The following is a 12,628-nucleotide window of genomic DNA, read 5'->3' on the forward strand; positions in this document are numbered from 1 at the left end:
TGTATTTATGCATTATATGTACTTACGTTTGGACATTGTAATTCTTGTGACCGTTTGTTTTATCTATAGAAAGTAACACATTGATTACAAAAGTTTGTAATGATGTTACATGCATTATGAGTGAAATGAAAATCATGGAAACAAATGATTAAGTACGTGTTTATTATTAATGTTTAAATTTGTGTATAAAAGGTAACAATGTGTTCACTACCACTGCAGTGCACACAGTTATTCAGGGATATGTTTACCTGAACATATCCACACTCATCCCTGTGTGCCATGCCTACAACCCACTTCCTATGGCATAGGTCAGTCACCCCTCTAGCTGGGTGACAATGCCACTGGTGAGGGTACAGGTTCATGAGCCCTGTATACATTCCATTCTTAGACATTGTAAGTGTAGTAAAGCCATAAAGAGTACATGGTCTGGGAGTTATTCATTACGAACTCCACAACACCATAATGGCTTTACTGAAAACTGGGAAGTTCGATATCAAACTTCTCAGCACATTAAACCCACACTGATGCCTTTGTGGAATTTAATGCAAAATGCACTCAGAGGGATTCTTAGAGATGCCTCCTGAAACACGACCTGACTCTAGTGTCCTGGCTGGCTGGCTGCTCGCCAGCTGCCACCCCCAGACATGTTTTGGGACCCCTGGGTCCAGAGCCTCTTGCTTTCTGGGTCCTGAAACAAAACACATCCTGGGCATCCCCCTATCCCCAATTGGATCACTTTGGGCCTCAGCACTCTGCACTCTGCACCCTGTCACCCTAGTGCCGCTGAAGGTGTCCTTGGAATACATCCTTGACCCTGAAGGAACCCTGGTTCTAACCCCAGAAACCCAACTCCCACAACCAAGTACTTACATTTAAATCGATAACGTAATTTCCTCCCATAAGATTGCATTGATAACTTTTCTGTGAAAAAAGTTGGAAGTGTGGAGTTGGAAATTGTATCAGAACCTAAACTGTGTGTTTACAAAAACTGACTTACCTTTTATTTAGGAAGTGTCCCAACGTGATATCTTGGCATATGTTAACTACACAGCTAAAGTTCAGATTAGACAATGGGTCATGTTGTCCATTATAAAAGATACATTTGTTCCTCCACTGGAGTATAAGCATGTCTTTGTGATGAGGGCCCCACCTGCTTCATTGACCTACTATAACAACGGACACTGTGATATTAGTAAAGCCATTACTCAACCTGCTCTTATTCATGTTTCAATGACTATATGATAGATGTGAACTTAAGACCAGATGTTGCATTTGGGAGGCAGCGCTAGGGAATTATTTTTGATGCTGCTAAAACTCCAGTACATTATGGTGGTCTGGGGATCAAACCTAACAGTACGTACAAGATGCTTCTTATAATGATTTGGTTGTTTTAAGAACTTGTTTATCCAGACTTCTCATCGCCAAAGTCTGGGGTGTGATGTTCTGTGAAAGCGTGGATTGGAGACGAGCCTGTTGGTGCCTGACAGGAGAATGAGTGGGGTTGACTCCAACTCTGTTGGGCTACCTGTTTGCATTGGTTTCACAAGGAACAATTGAGTATGATTGGCTAAAATGTGGTCTAGGAGGAAGGAGGACTTCCAGTAGTAGGTATATGATCAGAAAAGAGGAAGATGCTGTGAAAGCTCCAATTGATTAATTGGCTAATCAATGTTTTGTTTGTGTTCATGCAGCTCTTCACCAGTTGTCTCATCCCACCATCCTCTGAAAATCTTAGACGGAAGGCTGGACCTGGCAGAAAAACTGGAAATCAGAGCCGTCTTGAAGGCCTTGATGTGGTCGGAGACGAGAAGGAACAGAGGGATGAACCACTGCAGCTAAGAGTGCAGCTGCAACAGAACCAAGAACATCAGCATAGAGATGAACAGTTTAGATCAGAGCAAGAATATCAAAAACAAGGGGGGCACCAGCTGGCAGAGCAGCAGGTTCTTAGAACTGAGGGGCAAGAGCACCCTGGGCAGGAACATCCACCCGTGACACAGGATTCATCTCAGAGACAAGAGGCAAAAGTGACACAGCTTTCCAGAAACCTTGGGCGTGAACTGCAGGGAGATCAAAAAAAGCAACATCATGAAGTGCAGATTCTGCAAGGACCACAAAACCCTCAATCGCAGGATGAGAATCATGATTGCCTAAATCAACACAAAGCTACACAAGTTGAGCAAACACAGAAGGAGCATCCGGATCAAGCTCAGGGATGTATAATACAGCCAGAGGAGCAAGGGCTTCAGCAGGAACAGCAGGAGCAGTTAAACGATGTTGACCAACCTCCACTTGAACAGGCGCATCAACTGAAAGAGGCAGAAAATCAACAAAAACTGAAGGAACATAATATTAACCAGAAAGAGCAGCAAAGAGAACAAGGACATGAACTGCCAGACAAGCAGTGTCCTCAGGAGAAGCTGCAGGAATGCCTTCTGCAACAGAACCAACAACAGGAACACCCTGTGCAATCACACCAGCGGGAGGAATATCCTTTGCAAAGGACCAGCCAGGTGCAGGTACAGCTGCTTCAAGATCAAATGCATGAACAGCGAAAGGATCTTGTGAACGTGGAGCAGCAGGACCATGTGTGTGTTCAGCAGCAAAATGACCAGGTGCAGGCACTGCAGCAGAAAGGTCAGGTTAAAGAAATGCATCAGAAATCCCAGGTGAATGCCCTGCAGGAGGCTGACAAGGGTCACGCCCTGCAGCAGACTAACCAGGTGCAGATCCTGACCCAGAAGGAGCTGATGCGCAACATTAAAGATAAGGTGGAGCCACTGCAGCACGAAACACAGGGGCATGAACAGATTGAAGAACAGCAGAACAAAGCCCAGGTGCAGACAGAGCAACAGAAAGACCAGATGCAAATAGAGAGCAAGGACCAGTTTGATGTACAGCAACGCAAGGCCCAGGATCATATTGCACAGAAGAAGGATGAGGTATGTTTACAAAAGCAGGACAATGAGGAACTACAACAGCACAAAGACCCAATGAATGTACAGGAGAAGATGGAACAGATGCCTGCACAGGAATTGAAAGACCCAGAGCCCAGACAACTGGAAATCCAGGGGTCTGTACCAGAGCAGAAACCAGAGGTATCAACTGGACAACAGAAAGACAAGCTGTCTGTCCAGACACCGAAAAAACAGGAACCTGTCCTTCAGCAGCAAGACCAGGCGTTGCTACGGCAGAAACACATTGTACATGTACAGCAGCAGAAAGACCAGGAGCAGCCTACACAGCAGCTGACGGACAAGGTGTCAGCAGAGCAGTTGAAAAATCAAGAGTCTGCACAGCACTTATCAGACCGAGAGCCACAAAGCCAGGTGCCCATGCAGGAGCTGCAAGACCAGGTGCCTGACCAGGACCTGAAAGCCCAGATCCCTACTCAGGACCTGGAAGGTCAGGAGCTGCAAGACCAGGTGCCTGCAAAAAAGCTGCAGGAGCAAGAGCTGAAACATCAGGTGCTTGACCAGGAGCTTAAAGACCAGAATCTGCAAGACCATGCACCCGCCCAGGAGCTGCAAGGCCATCTACCCGCCCAGGAGCTGCAAGGCCATCTACCCGCCCAGGAGCTGCAAGGCCATCTACCCGCCCAGGAGCTGCAAGGCCATATACCCACCCAGGAGCTGCAAGGCCATCTGCCCGCCCAGGAGCTGCAAGGCCATCTGCCCACCCAAGAGCTAAACTACCATGTGCCCACCCCAAAGATGCAAAACCTGAAGCTCCAAGGACCCGTTCCTGCCGAGGAGGTATACTGCGATTGGCCCACACAGGAGCTGCGGGAACTAAAAGACGAGGGGCTCCCACAGGAACTGAAAGACCAGGTGTCCACACAGGAACAAGAACTGAAGGATCAGCTGCCTGTACGGGAGCTGCAGGACCAGGAGCTGAAAAACCAGGTGTCCGCTCAGGAGCTGCAGAATCAGCAGCTAAAAGACCAGGTGCATGCCGAGGAGCTGAAAGATCAGGTGCCTGCCAAGCAGCTGAAAGACTGGGTGCCTGCCGAAGAGCTGCAGGATCAGCAGCTGAAAGACCAGGTGCCTGCCGTGGAGCTGAAAGACCAGGTGCCTGCCGTGGAGCTGAAAGACCAGGTGCCTGCCGTGGAGCTGAAAGACCAGGTGCCTGCCGTGGAGCTGAAAGACCAGGTGCCTGCCGTGGAGCTGAAAGACCAGGTGCCTGCCGTGGAGCTGAAAGACCAGGTGCCTGCCGTGGAACGGAAAGACCAGGTGCCTGCCGTGGAGCGGAAAGACCAGGTGCCTGCCGTGGAGCGGAAAGACCAGGTGCCTGTCGAGGAGCTGAAAGACCAGGTGCCGGTCGAGGAGCTGAAAGACCAGGTGCCGGTCGAGGAGCTGAAAGACCAGGTGCCTGCCGAGGAGCTGAAAGACCAGGTGCCTGCCGAGGAGCTGAAAGACCAGGTGCCTGCCGAGGAGCTGAAAGACCAGGTGCCTGCCGAGGAGCTGAAAGACCAGGTGCCTGCCGAGGCGCTAAAAGACCAGGTGCCTGCTGACACGCTGAAAAACCAGATGGCTGCTGAGGAGCTGCATGACCAGCAACAAAAAGACCAGGTGCCCACCCAAGAGCTGCATGGCCAGCAACAAAAAAATGAGGTGCCTGCAGAGGAGCTGCACGACCAGCAACAAAATGACCAGGTGCCTGCTCAGCAGCTGCAGGAACTGCAACAGAAAGACCAGATGACCGCTCAGCAGCTGCAGGACCTGCAACAGAAAGACCAGATGACCACTCAGAAGCTGCAGGATCAGCATCTGAAATACCAGGTGCCTGCTGAGGAGCTGAAAGACCCGGTGCCTGCTGAGGAGCTGAAAGACCCGGTGCCTGCTGAGGAGCTGAAAGACCCGGTGCCTGCTGAGGAGCTGAAAGACCCGGTGCCTGCTGAGGAGCTGAAAGACCCGGTGCCTGCTGAGGAGCTGAAAGACCCTGTGCCTGCTGAGGAGCTGAAAGACCCGGTGCCTGCTGAGGAGCTGAAAGACCCGGTGCCTGCTGAGGAGCTGAAAGACCAGGTGCCTGCCGAGGAGCTGAAAGACCAGGTGCCTGCCGAGGAGCTGAAAGACCAGGTGCCTGTCGAGGCGCTGAAAGACCAGGTGCCTGTCGAGGCGCTGAAAGACCAGGTGCCTGTCGAGGCGCTGAAAGACCAGGTGCCTGTCGAGGCGCTGAAAGACCAGGTGCCTGTCGAGGCGCTGAAAGACCAGGTGCCTGTCGAGGCGCTGAAAGACCAGGTGCCTGTCGAGGCGCTGAAAGACCAGGTGCCTGCCGAGGCGCTGAAAGACCAGGTGCCTGCCGAGGCGCTGAAAGACCAGGTGCCTGTCGAGGCGCTGAAAGACCAGGTGCCTGCCGAGGCGCTGAAAGACCAGGTGCCTGCCGAGGCGCTGAAAGACCAGGTGCCTGCCGGGGCGCTGAAAGACCAGGTGCCTGCCGGGGCGCTGAAAGACCAGGTGCCTGTCGGGGCGCTGAAAGACCAGGTGCCTGTCGGGGCGCTGAAAGACCAGGTGCCTGTCGGGGCGCTGAAAGACCAGGTGCCTGTCGGGGCGCTGAAAGACCAGGTGCCTGTCGGGGCGCTGAAAGACCAGGTGCCTGTCGAGGCGCTGAAAGACCAGGTGCCTGTCGAGGCGCTGAAAGACCAGGTGCCTGTCGGGCAGCTGAAGGACCAGTTGCCTGCCGGGCAGCTGAAGGACCAGTTGCCTGCCGGGCAGCTGATGGACCAGGTGCCTGCCGGGCAGCTGATGGACCAGGTGCCTGCCGAGCAGCTGATGGACCAGGTGCCTGCCGAGCAGCTGATGGACCAGGTGCCTGCCGAGCAGCTGATGGACCAGGTGCCTGCCGAGCAGCTGATGGACCAGGTGCCTGCCGAGCAGCTGATGGACCAGGTGCCTGCCGAGCAGCTGATGGACCAGGTGCCTGCCGAGCAGCTGATGGACCAGGTGCCTGCCGAGCAGCTGATGGGCCAGGTGCCTGCCGAGCAGCTGATGGGCCAGGTGCCTGCCGAGCAGCTGATGGGCCAGGTGCCTGCCGAGCAGCTGATGGGCCAGGTGCCTGCCGAGCAGCTGATGGGCCAGGTGCCTGCCGAGCAGCTGATGGGCCAGGTGCCTGCCGAGCAGCTGATGGGCCAGGTGCCTGCCGAGCAGCTGATGGGCCAGGTGCCTGCCGAGCAGCTGATGGGCCAGGTGCCTGCCGAGCAGCTGATGGGCCAGGTGCCTGCCGAGCAGCTGATGGGCCAGGTGCCTGCCGAGCAGCTGATGGGCCAGGTGCCTGCCGAGCAGCTGATGGACCAGGTGCCTGCTGAGCAGCTGAAAGACCAGCAGCTGAAAGAACAGGTCCCCGCACCGGGGCTGCAGGAGCACCAGCTGGAAGAACAGGTCCCCGCACCGGGGCTGCAGGAGCTCCAGCTGGAAGAACAGGTCCCCACACTGGGGCTGCAGAACCAGGAACTGCAAGGGCAGGAGCCTCAAGACCAGGTGCCTATGCAGCAGAAAGGCCAAGTTACTGTACAACGACAGGAAGACTTGAGGCTTGCGGAACAACAAAATGACCAGTTTCATGTGCATATACAACAGGAAGAAGAGCAGATGCATGTAGAAGAGCAGAATAGCTCAGTGACTCCACACAACCAAGAAGACCAGGTGGCTGTACAACAGAAGGCAAACCAGGTACCTTTTCAGAAACCAGAAGACCAATTACTGCCTCAGCAGAAAACAGGCCTAGTTTCTTCACAGCAGAAGAAAGACCAGTTCACTGCTCAACACAAGGCAGATCTGGTACTAGACCAGCAGCAGACCGATCAGGTTCCTCTACAGCCTAAGTGGCAGGAGCAACAACTGAAAAGCCATTCGCATGAACACCAGAAGGAGCAGGTGACCGTACAGGAGCAAAAAGAGCAGGCACGTGGAAAGCTGCAAAAAGATCATGTTCATGTACATAGCAAGGAAGTTGAGCAGCCAATGGAAGATCAAGAGCTTGTACAAGAGCTAATGGAAGACCAGGATCCTTTGGAGCAGGCAGTCGAAAATCAAACCGTTCTACACAAACGAGAATGTGAACAGGAAAAGGAAGATCAAGACATTCTGCAGCTACAAATGAAAGACGTGGAGCTTCTACAGCAACAGGGCCATCCTCTCCGAAAGGATGACCAGGAGCCCCAACATCAACAGGAAGGGCCGAACCTGAATGAAAGCCCAGAGCAGTTACAGAAACGTAAACAAGAATATAGATGTCGACAAGAGGAGCAGGCACGACAGATGAAAGAGCAGGCACTGCAACTGAAAGGGCAGGCACAGCTGCTGAAGGAACAAGCCAAACAGCTTGAAGAGCAAGCATATCAACTAGAAGAGCTGTCCAAGGAGCTAGAGGAGAGGGCAGCACTGCTGGAAGAGGTCCTGGAGAAGCAAACGCAAGAACATCCGCAAGACACACAGTTACAGCAACGTGAGGTACAGGTGCAGCAGTCTGAGCAGGTCCAGCAGTTGGATGTACAAGAGCTTCAAATTGAGAATTTGCAACAGCTGGAAGTTCAGAGGCAGCAAAATGAGCACCCACTGCTACTTGAGGTACAGCAGCAAACTAAACAGGTGCAGCAATCAAAGCAGTCACAGGCGCTGGAGATTAAGTTATCACATTCCGAGCAGTCACAGCGATTGATTGTGCAGGCGAAGCGAAAAACGCAGCCAGAAAGGCAAGAGCAACAACCTGAGTTGTCTCAACTGTGTACAGAACAAATGCAGCAAGAATCGCAGTCGCAGCAAATGGAATTGCATGAGCAAGAGGAAAAGTTACAGCAAATGGACACTGATGCATGCCACGAGCTGCATTTAGAGCAGACAGCAGTGCAGATGCCACAAAAAAATCATTTGGAGCAGCCTGAACATCAAACTGAACACCAGCATAGTAGTGCACAGGAAAGTAAGGTCCTGCTGTTGAAAGAGCAAAGTCAAAAGCAACTCAAAGCAGTAGATTGTTTGCCACAAGAACAGTCACAGCGGAAGAAAGAAATCGGACAACTGCAGTTCCAAGAGACACAAACAAAAGGTAAATGCCAAGAAAATCGATCGCAGCCACAGGAACCTCAGTTTGAACTACAGCCAGCAGTTCCACTGTTGCAACAGACAGCGGAGCTAGCACCACAAAAAGGACAGAACAGCAGACTGCAGCCAACAGCTGTTCACCTGCATGAAAAGCCGTCTGGCATGGAAGTGCTGCAAGCCATGCCGCCAGGGCAACAGAGAGATGAGATAAATCAGACACAGAATGAAGTGCAGCATAAGAATAGGGAAGATGACCTGCAAAGGCCAGATAAGCAAGCACAACCACAGAACAATGAGCAACCTCTTAAGCAGGATGAGCAACCAGAAATATGGGAACATAAGCTGCAGCACCAAAAAGACATAGGGAAGGAAAAACAGCTGGAAACATGGAAAGAGACACAAGCACATTCAAAAGAGGGTGAGCAGCCTCAGAGTTTGGCACAACCGGAAAATAGACTGACAAAGCAGTTGGAGACCCATGCAGACAAAGAGGGAGAACTGCAGAATCAGGTCGAGAAGTCAGAGAAGCATGCCACCGAACTGCAGGTGGGTGAACAGTTAGGGATGGAATCACTTCAGAAAGAGAATGGAGAGCAACTACAGAAACAGCAGTTTGAGATAGAAACCAAACCTAAAGGACAAAAACATCAATTGCAGAAACCAGATGACCAGCATTCAGTGCAGCAGGCCGAGCAGAAAGCAGGTGCAGATCAATTGCAGAAGCCGGATGAGCAACCTGTAATGCAGGAACAGCAAAAAGACTGGTCACCTCAAGAGAAGCAGTCACAGCAGTCAGAAAAAAGCACACCTGAGGAACAACAGCCAGATGTCACAGGTGAATATTATTGTGTAATCCAGTTTTAGTTTATGAACAGTCCTGTTTGTTTAATTTTGTGGTATAAGGTGCCTGTCCTTCCCAGTGGGCACTTAAATACATTTAAGAATAGGGACTAAAACTAGAAAGCCCAAAGTTGCTTACCATTTAACAGGCAGAACAACAATTGCTAGAGAGTCGCAACAGAAAATAAACACATTTGGCAGTCCAAGATCTTTTTTGGGAATTAATAGATATTTACCTGCTTTTTCAGACCCATTTAGCCTGCCTGCTGGTTGAAACATTTGTAAAAAGCCACTCTGTCGCAGAAGTGGATTTCACCAACAAGGTTTACTGGCAACCTTACCGGACTAATCAATTTGCCTGATGGATACTTCTAACAGCAGCAGATTCCTCACCTTGTGAATTTCCTCTAGGCACCAGACTGGATCCTTAAAACACAAAAGCAGTGCTCATGCAAGCCTGTAGGTGGTGCCATGTGACTCTGCATCAATGTCTTTTCCTTTGGGAAGTGACGAATGGAGCCGCATGTAAGTGCCAACCATGCCCGCTGATGTTAGTTCCTATTGTGCGCCTTCAGACGCGGATCCGGAGATCAGCTCCCTCCTTTTTCAATGTAAAGTGATTTTTTTCTTTTTTTGTCCCAGTGTTCAAGGGATGTCACCCTTTAAAATTATAGGGTTCAAACCTTGTAGGAACTGTTGCAAAGAGATCTCCAGTGTCAGTCCGGTATTTAGATTCTTTACACGACTACAAGTCCTGTGGCAATTGTGTCCAGATGAAACCTATGGCCATCAGAGAGTGTGAGGCACAGCTGTACGGGGCAAAGCACTGAAAGGTTCTGTGCTAGCCATGCACCAGGTGGAAATCTAAGGCGAAGACGCGCTCCAGCTCCAGAATTGTGGCGAAGGCACATCTTCCTCATGGTTGAAGTCTTTGAGGAAGTCAAAGAAGGAATACAAGAAGCACGTTTCCCTCTGCCAGCCTCGCCTTGAGTTCTGTCAGTGTAAGCTGATTATTCGGCTGCTACACCCACGCAATGATACATGGTTGGTGAGATCTTGCCCATTGTCACCAAAGACTTGGGGGCTTCTCTAGTCCAACATATTCAGGATGGTTGGGAAGCGGCTAAATTAGTCATTCACCTGGTCCTGGACACCAACTGTCTAGGTAGGGCTATAGGAACCAGCTTGGTGCTTCCCCGCCATGCCCGGATGAAGTCCACCGGCTTCTTGAGAGATGTCCAGGCATCTTTGATTGACATGCCTTTCAACGTCTCCAGCCTGTTCGGGGAGAAGGTAGATTTGGCACTGCAGTGTTCTAAGGAGAGCTGGGCCATTGCACGCTCCCTGGGCCTTTCAGCATCAGTCAGGCAATACCCCCAACAATTTTGCCCTTTTGCAGTGCCAGACTTCCCTTACGGCACAAAAAGCTTCCCATCCCTCTCAGGGTCTGGGCCATGGGCCCAGTAGATGGTGACCCAGCCACCAGGACCAACTTTCATCCTTTTCTTTTGCTCCTCCAGCCATAGCCTCCAAACCCCTTAATTGCCACCTTACATGTGCACATCTACTCTGTAGGAGGCAGGATCAGCCACTTCCTAGGGGTGGTAACAAATCACGTCTGACAAATAGGTCTTGCAGATTGTCCAACGCAGCTATGCCCTGCAATTCCTTTTTGACCAACTGCACCTGCCACCTACTTCAGAGCACTTCCGGTAGAACCACATGTCCTTTTTATGTAAGGAAGGGCAGGATCTTTTGGCCAAAGGAACTATATAGAGGGTACCAACCTTGGAAGTAGGGACTGAGTGCTGACAAAGTACAGAGGCCTCTATCCTGTTGTAGGTCATTGCTTTTTTTGTGCAAGGACAAATTCTAAATGCTCACCCTTGTCCATATAATCTCTGCCATGATTCCTAGAGAATGGATAGTGATGTTGGACCTGCAGGGCGCTTATTTTCACATCCCCTTCCTGCAGACCCACCGATGCAACCTGTAGTTCGCAGTGGGCCTTAAACATTTGTTAGCTGTGCTGCCTTTTGATCGCACCAGTACTTCTTGAGTGTTGACAACAGTGAAGGAAGTGGTCTCTGCCCAACTCTGAAGGTCGTGGTACTAGTCTTGCCCTACCTTGATGAAGGACTATTGAATGAGGGCTCGACTTATTGGCAGACCACTTCCAGATTACAGCGAACCTCCTTACAATCTTGGGGTTCTCAATTAACCTGCCGAAGTCACACCTAACTACTTTGCTGTGGCTCTCCTTCATTATAGCCATCCTGAATACTGTGTATTGCGAGCCTTTGCTCCGGAACAACAAGTCCAGGACATTTGGGCTATGATCGTGATGTTTTGCCTCTGTCCTGGATCTCAGTTAGGACGGCTTTGAGGTTTTTGGGCCGGCAAGCCTCTTGCATCCTGTTTGTCAAAACATGTTAGGTGTAACATGCAGTCGTTGCAGTGGGACCTGAAGTCTCCATGGACTCAGCACCAAGGGAACTTGTTAGATTCAATGCAGGTGTCGAAGGACACTGCAAAAGATCTGCAGCGTGGCTACTTGATTCCAAATGGACCAGTGGCAGATCCCTCTCCCTGCCCCACCTAGAGTAGATGGTGATGGCTGATACATTGCTACTGAGTGGGGGAGGTCATCTGGGACAAGTGGAGAGCAGAGGACTCTGGTCTTTTGCAGAGACCTGCCTCTACACCAGTTGTTTGGAGTTGTGGGTGATTCACTTGACCTTGAAAGCTTTCCTCCCCTCTTAAAAGGGATGGCTGGTACAGTTACTCACTGACAACACCAACTCCCTATGGTAATGCATGAAGTATAGTGAGGTGGCTGTGGGGTGGGGGTAGAGTCCTGGGTCCAGTGCCAAGAGGGTCTCTGCTTCTGGAGCTGGCTGGATCATCAGGGGATGTCTCTGGTGGTGTACCACCTGGCAGGATATTCAAACACCAGGTCGTAAGAAGCCAGCTAGTGGCACTTAGGGGATCACAAATAGCAGTAACACCCAGAGGTGGCAGAGGGAATCTTCCAACAAATAGGAGAACACTGGCTCATTCTCTTCACCACCACTAAGAACACCCAATGTCAGCACTGTTGCACGCTGGAGTTCCCAAGAAGGCTCTCTTAGAGACTCATTCCTCCTAGAGTACAGGACTCTTGTATGCCTTTCCATTGCTCTCGTTCCTGTCCAGAGTTCAGGATCGACCAGGCCCAAGTCATTCTGGTGGCTTCAGATTGAACTAGCAGAGTGTGGTAACCAGAGTTTCTGGGTTGAGCATCCATCCTCCAATTAGGCTGCCTCTTCAGGAGGATCTTGTGTTGCAACAGCAAGGCAGTATCTTGCACACGCACCTACTTACACCTCCGTGCATTGAGATAGTGGTGACGCTTGACCCATTTCCTCCCAAGGTAGTTGATGTAATCTTGACAGGCTTGTGTCCTTCAACAAAATCTGTGTATTCTGGATGCTCGGACAAATTTGTGGATTGGTGTGGTGCCCTTCAGTTGGACCCACTGCACGAGAAATTCTGAATGTGTAATTTGCTTTGTTTTTAACCCAGCATGGTCTTGCTCTGGGCACATTTAAGGTTACCTGTTTGGCCTTTTGGCCTATTTACGTTTGCTGGACCAACCATCCTTATTCAAGACACCTGTTGTGATGTTTTTCTAAAAGGTTTTCAACACATGCTTCCACTGAAGCCCTTTGTGATGCTACAGTGTAACTTAAAACTGGTTCACGTGTTTC

The 12,628-nt window shown here is 50.8% G+C and overlaps 1 protein-coding gene across 3 annotated transcripts in view; it reads left to right on the plus strand.

Moving 5' to 3' along the window:
• Positions 1-12,628, plus strand: part of LOC146796212 (uncharacterized) — a 403,367-nt gene that overhangs the window by 129,676 nt on the left and 261,063 nt on the right. For all 3 annotated transcript variants that reach the window (XM_085628712.1, XM_085628713.1, XM_085628714.1), the window contains one exon: positions 1,692-8,874. In XM_085628712.1, coding sequence (XP_085484838.1) covers positions 1,692-8,874 — 7,183 coding nt within the window. The remainder of the gene's footprint in view (positions 1-1,691; positions 8,875-12,628) is intronic.

This window comes from Triturus cristatus, chromosome 10 (assembly GCF_964204655.1).
Source record: "Triturus cristatus chromosome 10, aTriCri1.1, whole genome shotgun sequence".
Classification (NCBI taxonomy): Eukaryota; Metazoa; Chordata; class Amphibia; order Caudata; family Salamandridae; genus Triturus; species Triturus cristatus.